General features: G+C 46.5%; 1 protein-coding gene across 5 annotated transcripts in view; it reads right to left on the bottom strand.

The window, feature by feature from the left end:
• Nucleotides 1-18612, bottom strand: part of BCAS1 (brain enriched myelin associated protein 1) — a 99249-nt gene that overhangs the window by 63528 nt on the left and 17109 nt on the right. For all 5 annotated transcript variants that reach the window (XM_030309364.1, XM_030309365.1, XM_030309366.1 and 2 more), the window contains exon 4: nt 1777-2348. In XM_030309364.1, the coding sequence (XP_030165224.1) occupies nt 1777-2348 (572 nt within the window). The remainder of the gene's footprint in view (nt 1-1776; nt 2349-18612) is intronic.

Genomic DNA, 18612 nt, shown 5'->3' with positions numbered 1-18612 from the left:
AGGGTCCGGTATCAGATGCTACACTGGTTTTCTTAATTAAGGTGGGGATTTGGATAAGTTACTTAGACACCTGTCTCCAGATGGGTAAAGCTCAGTCCTTCATCCTTGTCCTGTAAGTAACTCAATCTTTTCCTGACTCCAGTGATGGGTTGGCTTTGGATGCCCCAGTGAATGAAACGTGATTATTCAAAAAAAATCACAACCTCAGAACAGCCTTAGGAGCCCACGATGGATAAATGAGAACTCAACAAGAGTTTCCACTCAGAGTCAGGTAGTAAATCGTTTCTCAAATATTCATGAATATGGATGACCAGTTTCTAGCCCCAAGACAAATAACATTCCAACTCCCGGTTTATACATTTGATGGAATGTTCTGGGAGCCAGGGAGGCCAATTCTCTTTGTGTCGGAGCACCCTGCCCAACACACGGCCTCCCCAGCGAGAGCACTTGGCATCTCCCACAATAATGGTGGTGGTGGGGGTGGGGGGGTTGTACCGCATTTCTTCCTGGACCAAAGTCCCTGAGGACAAGGGCTCTGTCCCAGCCTCCACTGTAGCCTGGCCTCACCTGCACCCGGCAGCGTCCCACTCAGTAAAGATTTGGTGCCTGGATGCGTTTGAAAACTTACTTTGAATTATACAGAAAGCTATTCGATTGGCATCTGAACTGGTGCATTTGGGGAACCGGGCATTTGCAGGACAAGTTCTTAAGCTTTTGAAAGAAAAATTGAAAATCAGTTTGTGCAGTAGAAATTTACAGAAAGATCAAGAACGCTGATAGTGAGAGCCCGAACCCACGAACCTGATGACCTTTCCCCAATTTTAACTCTCCAGAACTTACAGCTGGTGCCTGACACTTACAGTATAAAGTTTGACACGGTCCTGCGTGCATTGAAACCACAGACTGAGGTGATACTCATTTTCCTTATGGAGAATAATATATCCGTACAGCGCTTAGAACAGAGCCTGGTATACTGTCAGTGCTCAATACATGACAGCCAGTGTTATTAGCAACTTCCCTTGAAACACAGTGTATCAACTTTTATTTCCTTCTTCATTGAAGGAGTTTCTTTTCTCGGCCGAACACAAACAAACTCAAGATAAAAAGCAAATGCTCTTTTTCAGATCAAAAGAACTCGTGTTTCTTTGTGCAGGAAAGAAAGCAGCTGATGTGGAATACCTCCTTTAAAAATATCTAGTTTTTACAAAGATATGACCCCAGCTTGTGGGAAAATAATTAGTACATAAAAGGGTCTGCCCAGAGCTGTAAAAGCTCTTTATTTAAACCCATGCTTTGGTGCAAAAGATAGTTAAAGATCAATCCAGGCTATTAAAAATAAGAAATGAAATGTATTCCAACAAAAGCCTATAAACATGCTGGTTGTGAAACAAGCTACCGAGGCCAGGTGAGGTATTTAAGTCTTTTAGGAACCGTTTTTATTCCGCTAAGGCCTTTCCCTCCAGACTCCATTGATCATAAATGCAACCTGTCTTCCTCTACCTTTGATAAATGGAAGGACGGATTCATCTGTATGTAACTCACCTCCTCTCTTCTTTTACATAAAACAGATGCCACAGCTGTTATTGTTCTTCAAACAGATGTTTCTGTCCACAGGAACATGGGGAACACTACAATGTGCCATTTGTTCTAGAGGGCTGCGTACCTTGTCGGGGCCCCTTGGCGACTGGAGAGCAATATAGACGCCGTCCACTTACCCCATCAGAGCTACCCCCCAACGGAGCTTAACAAAAGGGATCGTCCCTCATCAGCACTTACCCTCTCTGCAGGGACATCATCGGGTGGCCTTGACAATCCAGGGACTTCCTCGGCCTGGTCCTGACGCTCCGCGCTCTTGGCTTCCTGTTGGCTGTCCACTGGTGCCTTTTCCCGTCCCTTGTCCAGTTTGAAGAGTTTGTCAAAAAAGCCGGAGTCCTTAGGCTTGGCGGGGGCTGCTCCCCCTGACTCAGGTGAGACGGGCGCTGGTCCCCAAGTGGCAGAGACGCCTTCGTCCCCGGCTGGGCTCTGCCCCGGGGTTTTATCTGGGTCGTGCCCCTGTGCAGCTGCCCCCGGAAGAGTCACGCTCTCACTTGGTTCTTTGTTCCCTAGAGCTTTATTGGAGCTGACATCAAGCTTCACTGACCCAGTGGATGCATCCGTGGCTTGGTCTCCAGCACGTCCTGGTACAGGCCGAGCGAGTGTCAAGAAAAAACGAGATTTAGCAGCTGGCGCCCCGGCTTTGGCCTCGTTCCCAAGATTCTTTCCGTTGGCATCCGCAACAGCGCTCATCTCCATTGTCTCGGGGGAAGAAGTGACCGCATTATCCTCCTTGACACTTATTCCCAAATCAACTGTAAACACAAAGACAAACAGCAGTTATTCAGCCCGGCGAGGAAATTCAAGGATCGATAATGGACTCCAAACGTTTGATATACAAAGGCCAGAATGCAGCCGGGGCTCTGTGGCTGTCCGGTCACGCTGCAAAGCAGAACCTGGTCACCTAGAACTCCTGTGACCTTGCTAGGAGAAAAGCCAGTTAGCAGAAAGCCCACACCAGGCGCCGCACTGGTGACACGCATGTTAATGACGCCGTCGGCCTGTTGCAGGGATCCCGAGAGAAGAGTGTTGTCACGATATCAGCTGGGAGGCAGCACAGCGATCGCGAGCTTGGGCTCTGGAGCTAGAACAAAGTTTCTCAACCTTCTGACTTCTGACATCGGGGGCTGGATCATTCTTTGCCAGGGGGGCTCCTCTTGTGCGCTGCAGGATTCTTAGCGGCATCCCTGGCCTCTACCCAATAGATTCCAGGGCCACCCCCAAGTTGTGACAACCCAAGATGCCCCCCTATGTCCCCTGGGAGCCAAAAATCACTCACGTTTGAGGACCACTGAGCTAAAGTGTCTATCTGCACCTGAGGTACCCAACCGTCCCATGCCTCAATTTTCTGGTAAATTCGGGCAAATAGTAGAACTTCCCTCCTAATTTGGTTATGAAGGTTACATGACTTAATATGCTTAAAACCCACAGAACTGTGCCTGATGCATGTTGGCCACTGTCATTATTCACGAGTGAGAAACCTGGCCACCAGAGAGGTTGATGCACCTCCCCACGGCCGCCCAGTGAGCTGGTAAGTAACAGCGTGTGGTCAGGGGCAGACACCTGACTCCGAAGTTTGTGCTCTGTCTTACCATGAGGCCTATATTAGCAGAGACTAAGGGGAGATTTTTAAAAGTAGCACTCGGAAAGTTTCCAGAAGGCTGGAAAAACAAACGTCCACGTAAGAAGGCCAATTAGACTTCAGGTGGCCCAGAATCAGAGGCATAGGGTCCGCTTGTGGATGCAGGCTCCGCCCCCTCTGGGGAGGGGCCCTGGCATCCAGCTGTTTCTGCTTTGACCGCTGTGTGGGTCCCATTGAACTGCTCTCTTTCCTTGTTGCCTTTTCTAAAGCAGTGCAATATTCGCGAGGGGGGGGGGGGAGATACCACAAATTTTGGAATCAAAGTTAAAGATCAAGATTCTCTACTGATAAGCTGTGTGACCTTGGGCAAGTCACCAAACACCTTTGAATTTCCTCATCCCTCAGATGGGAGTGCTAACAGCTCCCTTGCAGCATTTGCCCGGATGTTTAAGGGACACAGACTGCTTAATAATTGACAGGCACTGTGATTATCTTGAAGGATTCTCCCATGCCTTTGCCAGCATTGCAGTTTGCTTTATACAGGTGCAGCCAACCACTTAAAAAATATCTGTTTGCAGGAAGAGAGAAAGAGAAAAGGGAGAATCTGTTGGTCTGCTCGTAGGGCTTGTTAATATGCGTGAGAAACACACACACACACACACACACACACACACACACACTTCTATTAGCAATTGTTTTTGCCAAACTCTGGTATCTCCCAGTGTCTAGAGTCAGGAGCAAACATAAAGGAGAGAAAGAAAGAGAGAGAGAGAGACAGAGAGAGAGAGGAGAGCCGGATTCCTAGGTAGAATGAAGGGTCCTCTCTGAGGAACACGGAAAGGACGGTACAGAGGACGGTGACAAGCACTAGGTTGTGATATTCCTCACAATCTCGGACCTCAAGGAAGTCACCCCGTAGGGGCACTGGGTATGTCACCCAGCTCTTCCTCACCCCTTTCCTGTGCTCTAGGAATTCATAACCGTGGTAAACGCTGTACTCAGGGCAAGAAGGCGGGAGGGAGAGCCGGAATAAGGAAGTGATAGATGTCAGGGTGCTGAGTAAGCCAGGCGGGCAGCTGACGCATCACAGTGAATATAAATGAATTGTGGGGATGGCCCATGCCAGGAGAAGAGGAAACAGTTGACAAAAAGGCAGAGACTGAGATTCAAAACAAGGGAGGGCTTTTCGAATTGCCAAGAGCATCAGCCTGTCTCTTTCCCTTTTTCCTCTCTTCTTGACTCTCCAGACGGGAATCAAAAGAGCTAACGGTACATGAGAGTGTCCCGCTCAGGGAAAAAGTCTTTGAAAAGAAAACCCTTCTCCAGGAAAGACTTTTTAAAAATTGAGGTAAAATTGGCCCATATCGTTGTCTTAGTTTCGGGCGTACAACGTGACAATTCTATATAGGTATACACTCCATACCGTTCGTATATATGACAGCAAGTCTGGTGACCATCTGCCGCCACGCGGTTGACCCCCACTTCACCCTGTTCACCCACCTCCCAACCCTCCCGACCCCTCTGATCACAACCACTCTGTCCTCTGCATCTGCAAGTTTTGTTTGTCCATTTGTCTGTTATATTCCACATATACATGACTATGACATTTGTCTCTCTCTGTCTGACTTATTTCACTTAGCACAGTATCTTCAAGGGCCATTTACGTTTTTGCAAATGGCAACATTTTCTTCTTTCTTATAGCCAAGTAGTACTGATTATATATATATATATATATATATATATATATATAAGTGTATATATATATATAATATGTATATATATGTATGTATATAATATGTATACAATATGCGTGTATACACACACACGTACATATACCACATCTTTACCCATTCATCTGTTGATGGACACTTAGGTTGTCTCCATATCCTGGCTGTTGTAAATAATGCTGCAACGAACATGGGGATGCGGGTATCTTTTGGAATTGGGGTTTTCATTTCCTTTGGATAAATACCCAGAAGTGGAATTTCTGGATCATATGGTAGTTCTATTTTTAATTTTTTGAGGAACCCCCATGCTGTTTTCCGCGGTGGCTACACCAATGTGCATTCCCACCAATGGTGTACAAGGGTCCCCTCTCTCCATTTCCTCACCAACACGTGTTATTTCTTGTCCTTTTGATAGTAGCCTTTCCGATAGATGTGAGGTGATATCTCAGTGTGGTTTTTATTTGGATTTCCCTCATAATTATTGATGCCAAACACTTTTTCATGTGCTGGTGGGCTATCTGCATGTCTTCCTTGGAAAATGTCTATTTACATTCTCTGTCCATTTTTAAATCAGATTTTTTTTTTTTTGCTATTGAGCTGAGTTTTTTTATACATTTTGGATAGTAATCCTTTATTGAATACATGATTTACAAATATCTTCTCCCATTCAGTGGGTTGCTTTTTTATTGTGCTGATGGTTTCCTTTGCTGTGCAGAAGCTTTTAGGTTTGAGGTAGTCCCTGGATAGACTTTTTAAAAAGTGCCAATATATTGCTTTAATATAGGATAAATTCTTTACATTCCAGGTATCTAGGCTGCACCTCAGTGCATTTACAAATCACGGTAGATGAAAACTATATAGCTCTTGATATTAGAGAATGGGAAAAGTATGTTTTACAACTTATAAGAACTAGCACTTCCTAGATGGGGCATTCCACAATAATGAAGGTCTGCCCCCCAAACTTGGTGAATGCATATGCAAGTCTATCACCCAGAGCTTCTAGTTCCTTTACTAAAATGCTTACTTCCCAGGAGGGCCTGTGATCTAAGCTAGACTAATCCTGTGGCTTTTGCTGAACCTATTAGAACAGAGTTACACCCTTTATGCTTGGGTTGGCAAACCAGCGGGGGTGCATCTGTTAGGGGTGGCCCTGGCCATCACATTCACAAGTACTTGCCTAAGAACCAACACAGATGAAAGCAGAGTCAAAAGATTCAGGGAATAAATGCCCGATGAGGACATTTGAACACCTGGATCCAGCTGTGCCTGAAGGTGAAATTTACCTTTACGTGGCCAACAGATCTTTTTTTTTTTTTTCTTTTTTTCACTTATGCCAGTTTCTATTAAGTATATACTCGGTGACTTGGAGAGAATTTCAGAGAATTGGCCAGTACCTATTCCACTTGTGAAGTAATGGCTAGCAATCTTCTTCTTGGGAAGTTGTCTCCAGGCTCTTCAAGTCTGTCTAGGAGGCATTTACTTGGGAGGAAGGAGGATAAGGAGAATGAAACAAGGAAGTAAGTTGCAAGGAACTGGATAGAAGAGCCACCAACTCTTTGTCTTTGCATTTAAAGTGAAGGGGAAAAAAATCCACTTTGGGAGAGAGATTGCAACCTCTTGAGACCTTCAATAAACATTAGAAACAAAATATTTCCATGGAGTGCCTGGGTGGCTCAGTCGGCTACGTGTCTGACTTCAGCTCAGGTCATGATCTTGCAGTTTGTGAGTTCAAGCCCCACATTGGGCTCTGTGCTGACAGCTCAGAGCCTGGAACCAGCTTCCGATTCCATGGATTCTGTGTCTCCCTCTATCTCTCTGCCCCTCCACCGCTCACGCTCTGTCTTTCTCTCTCAAAAATAAATAAACATTAAAAAATTGTTTTTTAAAAAATAAAAAAAAGAAAGAAAATATTTCCTAAGATATCGACTTAAATGCACACACAACACACACACGCACACACATACACACATCCGATCTGTGAATGAATAGGAAGAAAACCCATTGGAGTTACAGGTCTTATACCGTTGCAAAGATAAATTTTGTTTACATGGCGTCCTCACATTATTATGGAAAGAATTGAACAGTGCCTTCTAGATGATCGGAACTCAGCTTTCAATTCCTATGAAAAATCTTGAGAGAAGCCCATCCCGAATCTGGTTCCAATAAAAAGTTTTCTCCTAAAGCAGACAAACGGATGACATACCAAAGAGATTTTACTTTCCATGAAAAAAATGAGTAAGAGTTTAAGGAAGATAAAAAGGAATCAAGCAGAACGCACATGACAGACCCCAACTATCTAGGAGGGTTGAAAATTTTGATCTTTCTACTGCAGAAAATACATTTTGTATTATGTGTGTGGCTTTTTAGAAGAAAGCCATCTTATGCAGACGTGTGATTGAAAACTTATTTCCAGTGGCTTTTCAGCATAATTGTTAAGAACTTAGATGGTGGAGCAGAGGACCTCGGTTTGACTCTAAAATATTAAATACAGATGGTCTTTGGGGCACCTGGGCGGCTCAGTCTGTTGAACGTCCGACTTCGGCTCTGGTCATGATCTCCAGGTTCGTGGGTTCGAGCCCCGCATTGGGCTCTGTGCTGACAGCTCAGAGCCTGGAGCCTGCTTCGGATTCTGTGTCTCCTTCTCTCTCTGCCCCTCCCTTGCTCATGCTCTGTCTCTCCTTCTCTCTCAAAAATAAACATTAAAACAAATTTAAAAAATATTTAAATACAGATGGTCCTCGACTCGCAGCGATCGGACTTGTGTTTTTCGACTTTACAGAGTTGCAAAAGTGGTTCTCGTTCAATGGAAACTGTACTTGGAATTTTGAACCTGGATCCTTTGCTGGGCTAGTGACACGCGGGGCGACCTTCTCTCCTGATGCTGGACAGCGGCAGCTCCCCGACAGCCACACAATCATGAAGGTCAACAACCCGTAGGCTGACAACCATCCTACCACAGAGCCACCCCGTCTCTCCCTTCCACTGCAGTTTTCAGTACATTTCGTGCCATAGTCAACACTTTATTACCAAATAGGCTTTGTGTGAGATGTTTTTACCAAACGGCAGGATAACGGCAATGCTCTGAGCACGTTTAAGGGAGGCTAGGCTAAATTATGATGGTCAGTAGGTTGGGTATAGTAAATACATTTTCAGTGTACAATGGATTTATCTTTTTTTTAGGTTTATTTTTATTTATTTTGAGAGGGAGATGGAGAGCAAGCAGGCGAGGGGAAGAGAGAGGGGGACAGAATCCCAAGCAGGCTCCATGCTGTCAGTGCAGAGCCTGATGCAGAGCTTGAACTCATAAACTGTGAGATCATGACCTGAGCCGAAGTCAAGAGTTGGGCGCTTAACTGATTGGGCCACCCAGGCGCCCCAAGAGGTAGCCCCATCTTAAGTTGAGGAAGATCTGACTGTGATCTGGGTGAATTACTTTATATCTCTATGCCTCAATTTTCCTATAAAATGGGCAAGAAAATAATAGTGCCTTCTTCAAAGAGTTTTTAGGATTAAGCGAAATACTTCCTACAAAGTGCTTTACTGCTTGCGGGTTTGTGGTGGATCCTCAATAAAAATTAGGTTTTGTGTGTGTGTGTGTTCTATATATATTATTACTATAATCACTATTTCATATTTCTAAACATAGGTTATAAGAAAAAAATTATTCCAATGGTTTAACCTACAAACTTGAGTGCTCTGGAAAGACGTTCAAAAGTAGTAATGACAGGAATTAACTTCTCTTCAGAAATCTAAGAATCTGGGCCAGAGAAGTTTCAGGAATGCTTATCATTTTCTAAGTAGCAAGTATTTTCAGTCAAAACAGCTGCTTCCTCAAAGTTCTACTGTATGTTTAAACACACACACACACACACACACACACACACACACACAGTCTCTTTTCAGATTTTGTGAGGAAGGATTATCTTTGGGGTTGTTTTTTTTTTTCATGTGCCAGAGTTTTGAAATTTTCACTTGCTGCCACTGTAAACACCATCTCTAACATTTAGTGGACGTTTCCCATATGCCAGCCATTATGGTAAATGCTGTATGTAATGAGAAGCATTTTATTTATGTATAACAGGAAGGGTATAAGTTAGGTACTATCGTCACCCCCCCCCCCCATTTTACAGATGGGAAAACCAAGGCTCTGAGAAGTAAGGTCACTTTTCAAGTGGCTTTTTAATTGTTAAGAACTTAGATGGTGGAGCAGACTCTGAAATATTAAATACAGTGGTGTATTAAGGGTGGAGGCAGGATGTGAGCCCATGTTTTGCCTGATTCCAAAGCTCAACCCCCTGACATGTTGGAGTAGAAGCAAGAACAGAAGAGAGGGAGGGAACAAAGCAAAGTTTGGTTAATGGAATTAGTGGATTTTCAAGAAAACACTATGCACGAAAACAACAAAAAAGCCTGTGTTTTCTCACATCTGGGAAAGATTGCTGTGTGATTCTGTTTTGTTTTAAATAAAAATTAGATCATGTCATTCATCTACATAAAACTATCCAAAGAGGGGCCTCAGCACCACTGAAATGCAGCCCAACCTCTACCACGGAGGACACCAGCTAGACCCTCAGCTCATCCCGTGTTCCTCCTCTCGACACACCAACCTCGTCCCCACCTGAAGCCCTCTGCACTAGTCGGTCTTTCTGCCTGGGAATGCTTCCTTTCTGATCTTTCTTCCCATGGCTACCTGCTTATCATTCAGGTCTCAGGTCAGGTCTTCCTTGACCACCCTCCTACTCACCCCCCTTCCCTCTCTGGACTCTGCAGAGCATTCCATAGTCTCTGAAATGATCTCATTCATTCATCGCTTGCTTGCTTCTTCCCTATTAGAACGTAAGCGCAAGTAGATAGAGACCTGGTCTGTCTTGATCATAGCTGCGTCTCCACTGCCCCCAGAAGTGCCTGGCACCTAACAGGATTAAGTCAGGGAACAGGAAAGGCAGCAGCACAGAGCCGGGGGCGTACCAAACACCAAGGGAACCTGGCTATAACCATGGCAAGAGTAACAACCCTTGTGATACTAGCGGTGGGGGAGGAAGAGCTCTCCTACTCTAAGACTCCATTATCCAAATCCTCCTAGCGACTGTTAGGGTTGAAGAAACCATCATCATAATTTCACTCACAAAGTGTCCACTTACAAAGGTCATCTCCCACTCGGGCATCCCTTCCGGGGCAATGCTGTCCTATGTGTCAATACCCCGATCGATCAGGAGAAGGGACAAGTACGGGGGAAGTACGATGCACACCACTTGCAAAGGGGAATTGCACACCTTCCAGAAGATGCAGGAGTCCGTGGAGTGTTGGAAAGTACCACTCAGATCACACGCGTGGTTTTGTTGGGTGAGAAACAGGCAGAGTTCAAAGAGTTCACCCAAGAAGAGAGGAAGGTAGAAGGGAAACTAGGTGACGACCCACTAAGCTCTTCAAAAGAGAATTCTACTTGAATGTCAAAGGATAATGAGAGGCCCTTGGGAAAACTGATGAAGACCTCGAAATGTTTTGCGAAATGACCCTTCTGCGGTCTCGCTGCAAGAGTCAAACGACACATCAAACGACTGTGGCTTTCTGTGTTGTGCAAATGCATTTGTTGTTTTACAGGCCTTGAAATAAGGATTCATGTGGCAGATACTTATAGCTCGGAGGAAGATGTTAGATTGGAACATTTCACGACATGATCACGTTTCATGCTTTGCGTCTCAATATGAAAAGGCCACGATGTCCTCACCAAGACATTCCAGCATAAATAAAAGGGAGGAACGGGCTAGGGGGCATCTGAGAGCTGAAGGTTCCCAACCCTTGGCGTGATACGGCATGTCTGAACATCCAGTGAGGTAAATGCTGGCTTGAAACGTTGGGTTCCAACATCATGTGGGCAAAAGGTAACTCCTCACCCCGTGCTCTCGCGAAAGTCAGCTGTGACCTCCTGTCACTGTGGTGCAAGACCGTACTAGTGAAGATCATAATTTCTACTCTCCTCTCTGCTCACAGATATCTTATGATTCATATGCTTCAAAAGTCTGGGACATACAAAGATAATTCAAGCACAAAACCACCTTCGTTCCAATGGGAGCCAATATCATCACTCAAAGACGCATTTAATGTTTGATTTTGTTTTTTGTTCTTTTTTTTTTTTTTCTCCATTTGGTAATAAGACACACTCTACGTGGGTTTACTATCCAAAACAATTTATCTCTTAACTCTCTTTTTCTGTCTAGACCCTCCACCCTCATGGCAACGTAACTCGCGTGTGCAACCCAGCGTGGCTTATCAAGCTTTGTCCATGTTCGTATAAATACATACAAGCGTTCCAGACACACGTAGACAGGGGCTTGTTGGTTTTTATAAAAATCGGGTCAGAACAGATGTAGGTTTTGATCGCTTTTATATATCACTGTTATGGATTGAACGTGTGTGCCCCTGCAAAACTCACGGGCAGAAATCCTAACCCCTACTCTGGTGGTGTTAGGAGGCAGGGCCTTTGGGGGTGATTATATCGAGAGGGTGGAGTCCTCATGAATGCGATTAGTGACCTTATAAAAGAGGCCCCAGAGAGCTGCCTTGCCCCTTCCACTGCTTGAGGACACAGTGAAGAGATGGCCTTCTGCAACGCAAGGTCTTACGAGACAAGGAATCTGCCAGCATCTTGATCTTGGACTTCCCAACCTGCCGAACTGCGCGAAACAAATGGTTGTTGTGTCAGCCCCCAGTCTGTGGCATTTTTTTAGAGCAGCCTAAATAAACTGAGACAACCATAGTCATTCCTCAGAATCCATATGTCCAAGTCTATCTTATTTTTTAAAACACTGCCTAATATTCCTTAGTATGCACACACCAAAAGATATTTAAGCCATTGCCCTAATCAATGAACATTCTGATAGTTTTCAAGTCATTGTTTCCATTTCCATTTCTATTACAAACAACACTGAGATAAACCTCCATGTTCAAAAATCCTAAACTAGTTATTTTTTTAAAATTTTGTAATGTTTATTTCCGAGAGAGAGAGACAGACAGACAGACAGACAGATTGTGAGTGGGAGAGGGGCAGACAGAGAGAGGCACACAGAATCCAAAGCAGGCTCCAGGTTCTGAGCTGTCAGCACAGAGCCTGATGCGGGACTTGAACTCACGAACTGTGAGTCATGACCTGAGCCAAAGTCGGATGCTTAACTGACTGAGCCACCCAGGTGCCCCACTAGTGCCTTATTTCTATAAAATGTAGAACTGCTGCTCCCAAATCAATGTGCATTTAAGTTTTAAAAATAGACACTGTCAGATTTCTTCCTAAACAAGGGTTCTAGAGGGCCGCCTATGTGGCTCAGTAGGGTAAGCGTCTGACTCTTGGTTTCGGCTCAGGTCGTGATCTCACGGTTTGTGGCTTGAAGCTCCTCATCAGGCTCCATGCTGACAGTACAGAGCCCACTTGGAATTCTCTCTGAACCTCCCCTGCTTGCGTTCTTTCTCTCTCTCAAAATAAATACATAAATAGGCTCTAGAAATGCGTATTTCAGCGGCAAAGTAGCAGAGTGTCTCTCTCCCACCCCCAAGGGTAGCAGGGATGTGAAGCAGCGAGGACACTGATCAGATCTATAACATAAAGCACATTTTAAATGGTAAAAGACGTACCAGGAAAGACCACATATTATTCTAAGAGGGTCCTCAGCTGTTGGAACGCCAAAGGTTAGCCTTGGACATGGGTGGTGGGGTGAGTAGAATTCATGCCACCAAGAACCCTGCTGAAGATTGACAATTATGAGCCTGGGACTCTGGTGCACTAAGAGTAGCCAGCCAGAAGGCAGTATGGGACGAGAGGCTCAGGGAAGAAGAACGGGAAAAGCAAACGAATCCAGGAGACATCGTGTTCTCCAGAAACGATCAGGGCCCGTATGAAAAGATGCTCCACAGCATCAGCCATTAGGGAAAGGCAACCGAAACTTCAACACGGTACCAATTCACACCCACCAGGACGGCCATAGTCAGAAAGACGGACAGTAACCAGTGTGGGCGACGACGTGGAGCCACCAGAACCCGCGTGTGTTGCTGGAGGGAATGTAAAACGGTGCAGGTGTTTTGGAAAGAAGTGTAATAGTTCCTTCGTGAGTTAGAGTTACCGTGTGACCCGGTAATTTCGCTCCTCGGTAGGTAACCAAGAGATTGAAAACATACGTCCGCACAAGAACTTGTACACAAAAGTTCACAGCAGAACTATTCAAAATAGCGGAGAAAGTGGAAACAGCCCAAACCTCAATCAACTGAAGAATGGATAAACAGGAGGTGGCCTGTCCGGACAGTGGAGTCACACGCAGACATGTAAAAGAATGAAGCATGACCGCACACTTTCCACGTGGGTGAACCTTAAAATGCGACGCTAAGTAAGAGAACCCAGATATAAAATACCGCCTATTACATGATTGTGATTACATGCGACATCCAAAAGAGGCGAATCCAGAGAGACAGAAAGCAGATTGGTGGTTGCCAGGAGTGGGGGGGAAGGGGATATGGGGAATGACTTGCTAATGGGTGCGGGGTTTCTGGTTGGGGTGCTGAGAATGTTCTGGAATTAGATAGTGGGGATGGTTGCTCTACCTTGTAGATATACTCAAAAGCACTGAACTGTATCCTTTATCTCTTTTTTAAGTTTATTTATTCATTTGGGGGGGTGGGGCATAGAGAGCAGGAGAGACAGAATCCCAAACAGGCTCCGCGTTGTCAGCACAGAGCCTGACACGGGCCTCGATCCCACAAACCGTGAGATCGTGACCTGAGCTGAAACCAAGAGTCAGCAGCTTAACCGACGGAGCCACCCAGGCGCCCCTGAATTGTATACTTTAAAACGATGAATTTTGTCGTGTATGAATTATATCTCAATTTTGAAAAAGGAGACACTGCATAAATCAACATCAGACAGTGGGGAACAGGATGGGCAAATGAACCCCCAACGCGAGCACACAGTTAAGAGAAAAGACACACAGCTGGCTTTCAAGCACAAAACAAGATGCTCAAGTTCACGAATAGTTAAATATGAGCAAAATAAAATTACAACGAGACTTAGTTTTCCACCTATCAACCCAGTGAAAAAGGAGACGTTTAGTAACCTGCGTAGGGAGGGGGAGACTATGAGAAAAGCAGCTGCTGTATTTCGGCAATCTCCTTGGAGGATAATTTAGTAAGACAGATCAACATTTAAAAATTCACAAACTCTGTGAACTCAGAGAGTCTGATTTTTTTAAGTCACCTGGGGTTGACGTGCCCTTCAGAGGTCATTTTAAAAAGGACTCACGGGGCGCCTGGCTGGCTGTCGGTAGAGCATGTGACTCTTGATCTCGGGTTGTAAGTTCGAGCCCCACGCTGGTGTAGAGATGGCTTGAAAAGGACTCATGAATGAAGTGCATAGGCAGCTTCAAAGGGGAGGGAGCCACTGGTGACCTCCGGCCCACACAGTCCCTCCTTGGTGGCAATATATACAGGAGCTCTAGAAAGGACAGGAGGCCTGGTGGGCCCAGAGGCCAAGCAAGCACACTGAGAATTGGCTATTAAATGTTTAGTTGCTTCAAGCTGGGATAGCCTGCTGCTGCTGCTGATTTTGTTTAATGTTTATGTATTTATTGATTTTGAGAGAGACAGAAAGAGAACACTAGTGGGCGAGGAGCAGAGAGAGGTGGAGAATCCCAAGCAGACTCCGCTCCAAGCCGGATGTGGGGCTTGATCTCACGAACCGGGAGATCATGACCTGAGCCGAGATCAAGAGTGGGATGCTTACCTGACTGAGCCACCCAGCTCCCCCCCCACCTTTTTTCTTAAAGGTTACTTATTTATTTTGAGAGAGAGAGAGAAAATGAAGGAGGGGCAGAGAGAGAGAGAGAGAGACAGACAGACAGACAGACAGACAGAATGCCAAGCAGGCTCCATGCTGTCAGCACAGAGCCAGACACGGGGCTTGAACTCACAAACCGGGAGATCACGACCTGAGCCAAAACCAAGAGTCAGACACTGACTCTGAGCCACCCAGATACCGCCCCCCCACACCTTTTTATTTATTTATTTATTTTTTTCAACGTTTATTTATTTTTGGTACAGAGAGAGACAGAGCATGAACGGGGGAGGGGCAGAGAGAGAGGGAGACACAGAATCGGAAACAGTCTCCAGGCTCTGAGCCATCAGCCCAGAGCCTGACGCGGGGCTCGAACTCACGGACCGCGAGATCGTGACCTGGCTGAAGTCGGACGCTTAACCGACTGCGCCACCCAGGCGCCCCCACACACACCTTTTTAAAAGTTAATTTCGTTGAGATACAAAAAGTAGGGAGAACAACTTTACATTCTCAGAAGTGGCCAACTTCCAGATCTGCTAATGCGGCTAGTACGGTGTTGGCCCAACAGGGTGTTTAGATTTTTTTGAATCGGGAAATTTCTTTTGAAAACCCTAAAGTGGGGCTTTCACTGAAACATCTTATTATCTGCTGAGGGATTCCCCCAGGGAAGCCAAGCCCGAAGCTGAGCGGAGCTCTCTCTGATCGCCAGCATTTCTGACTCACAAGGTGTGGGCTGGCGCCCTAGAATCTGCTGGTCTGACCTGTTCAAGGTGACGGACGCGGCGGGTCGGGGCATCTGAGAGTCAGTTATGCATCACAGCTTTTGTACCTACAGATGCAGCCAGACTCTGTTCACATTTCCCATCTCTTGTTCTCCGAAACATCTGGTCTTTGAGGTCGGCTCTGCGCATAGCTGATCCCACCCACCAATACGCTGCTTTGATTGTTAGACTTCTAGAAATTTTAGGGCTTCTTAGCATTTCTTTGGTCTCACTGATTTTTTTTTTTTTTAAGTTTTGTTCAGCGAAGAGCGTTGGCCAGTTCTCCCCAGTGTGGTAAAAGGATGTGAAAGGAAGGTATTTAGAGAAGTCCACTCGAGGATAAGAACTACGGTGGACGCATTTATTCCGCGTCACGATCTGGTTCAAGTGCGCCCTGGGGAAGAGAAACGAAATGAAGTTCAGCTCCCGTGTGACGATCCTGTTTCTCTCTTTGCTGTTTTTCACGCTTTCTCTGGGTCTCATTCTGGCTGTCGTGGCCTCCCCGTCAAGAGGAGGTCAGGTTCACGTTGCTCATGCTTCTGAAACTATGTCGCCGTTTCTATGTTCGGGGCCCAGTGTGCCGTTCCAGCTCCTTCGCAGTCCAGAGAGGCCACGAGCAGATTGTGTGTCAGTGGGCAGTGGCCGCGTGGAAGTTAGTGGAAGTTAATGAAATCAGACCGTGGGAACCCTGGAACAAAAAGCTGTGTCCAGGGTGTCAGCCACGGTAGGGACAAAAAAGTCCCGGGAGACTTTAAAACAGGAATGCCCACGTTTTATTTTTGAAAAACGTTTGACTAAGGAATTTTCTGTGCCAGTGCCTTCCCAACGGTTTCTAACGCTGCCGAACGTCAGCCGCTCGAAAAATCCTTATGCCCGCAGGGAAACTTGAAAAAAGATTTATGCCTGGGCCCTACCCTCCGGAGCCTCCGATTTAACTCCTTCTAGGTGGGACCCGGTAATGGGATTTTCAAAATTCCCCTGGTGATTTCAATGTGCGTTAAAAATTGGGAACCCCATGATTTTAATGGCCATCATTTACTGTTTCAGGCACCAAGCAAAGGGATTTACAAGCATTATCTTATTTACTCTTCATAACACCATTCGATGGAGGACTTAAGTCTCTTGTTTAAGCTCACAGCTGCTAAGAGGTGGGGCGAGGCCTCAGATTCAAGCGGTCTGTCCAGAAAGCACCTGCTCTTGAAGAAACTATCTCAAATGCAAAGGATAAAAAAAAAAAAAAAAACACGTACAAGAATACTCACTGCAACAGCGTTCAAAGTAGAGAGAAAGAAAAATAATGAATGCCCAACATGGGGGTAATGGCTGAATGAACTATAACATACCCCCACCTTCAAACATTTTGTAGCTGTCAAAAAACAATGAATTAAAGATTGTACCGGTTGCATGAGAGGCATTTGTACATGTTTGTGTAGCCCAGGGATGTGCCCTGGGCTGGGCTGGATGCACGTTTGGGGACTCGCTTTCTTGCCCCATGGCTTCTTCGTGGGACCAGTTTGGGCTCCCCCCACCCCAGCAGGGCAGTCTCAGAGTACTTGGACTTCCGACCTGGCAGCTAGCGTCCCCCAGAGCTACCGCTGCAAGAGACAAAGGCAGAGGCTGTAGGGCTTCTTAAGGCTTAGGCCTGGAGTTCATGGGTCCTCCTCTCCACTCTATTATTGGTTACGCAGGCCAGGCCAGCCCAGATTCGATGCGAGAAAACTACAACAGGGAGGCATGGATGATTCGGGGCAGGGAGGGGAGGAAGTCGGGGTGTGCATATCTGGAGACGGTCAACCACCACAGTGTAACAGGCAAGATGACTTTATCCGACAGAAATTCTCCACTAGAGTTTTTGGTGAGAAAAAGCACCAGGGATGAGACCTCCCAGGGCATGCTTCCAAGGGGGAGGAGGGGCAAGGAGCCGCTGGGCGCCCCCCGGGAGAGCCAGTTTTCCCGAACATTCGGTCGCTGCTGTCTACCGAGAGGCGATGCCGTGCAAGGCAGAAGAACACAAGGGCCTGCGTGGACGGGGGCAGAGCAGGATTTCAGGTGCACGGCCGAGGATAAAGAGCTTGTTGGGTGGGAAAATCTATAGCACGTGTGGGGAGAAGAGGGAAAAGGGAGGCTTGGGAGACGAGCTAGAGCCCTTTCACGTCTTCTGCAAGGCCTGAGTAAAGATGTGTGTTGCTCTCGATTGCCCTGCTGTAATTCTCTCAGATCCACGCTGGCAGGCACTTACCCTCCCCACGGCCTACCCACACCGGCCCTGTTTTCTTCCCTTGCTGCCCAGAGATGCGGGCCTCCCAGCATTCCGTGCGGCTAGCCTGGCCACGTGACCAGAGTGGCCCCGTGACCTGGTTCCGGCCAATGAGATGAAGAGGATGCCTACTGGGGGCACGGGCTTCTGGGAAAGGTCGCTCTTTCAGTGCTAATGAAAGGGGGGGAAATGGCGGCCGATCTTCGCCTTTCTCTTCCTGGTATGGTTTGTTGGTGGGTTTTTTGCTTCGTTTTGTTTTGTTCTTGGCCTTTCTCTTCCTGCTTTTGGATCCCATCGTGTGAGGATGTGGTGTCGGGGCGGTGTCAGCCCTCCTGTGAGCAGCAGTGACCTCACGGGCACGCTTGTTTGGTGTCGCGCTGAAACGCTGTGGAGCCGCCCCGCCCCCACTTCCTGTTACAATTAAAAGGGGTGTTTCCTGAGTCAGGGTTACGTTGTGGCGTCACACGTCGGGGTCTAGGAACTTTCTCATCAGCCCCCTTTCCTCACCCCTCGGCTGCCCCTGGCCTAATTGCCGTCGTGCATTTGTTCGCTACAACCACAAGGGGAAGGCTCGCGCCCCCTTCTCAGGGACTTTTATTTGAGTGTCGGAAAGAGATTTAAAAAACAGGCCAACTGGCGGGTTAATAGTGCTCAGATGCTCAAAGGACATATGTAGTTGCTCCCCTCCCAAGCAGTGATGTGGGTCCCACGTTCTCCCCCTCTCGGGGAGCTCTGAGTTTTGGCCTGGGGCCTCCCATGACACTTTGTCCAAGCATCACTATCGGCAGATGATGCGCCTCTTCTCATTCATTATGTTGTCGCATCAGCAGGGGGACTCGAGTAAGAATTTCTAATCCCATAAGATGATTCACCTTTTTTTT

This window comes from Lynx canadensis, chromosome A3 (genome assembly GCF_007474595.2).
Source record: "Lynx canadensis isolate LIC74 chromosome A3, mLynCan4.pri.v2, whole genome shotgun sequence".
Classification (NCBI taxonomy): domain Eukaryota; kingdom Metazoa; phylum Chordata; class Mammalia; order Carnivora; family Felidae; genus Lynx; species Lynx canadensis.
The sequence above is the reverse complement of the archived record's forward strand: the minus strand, read 5'-3'. Positions and strand labels throughout refer to the sequence as shown.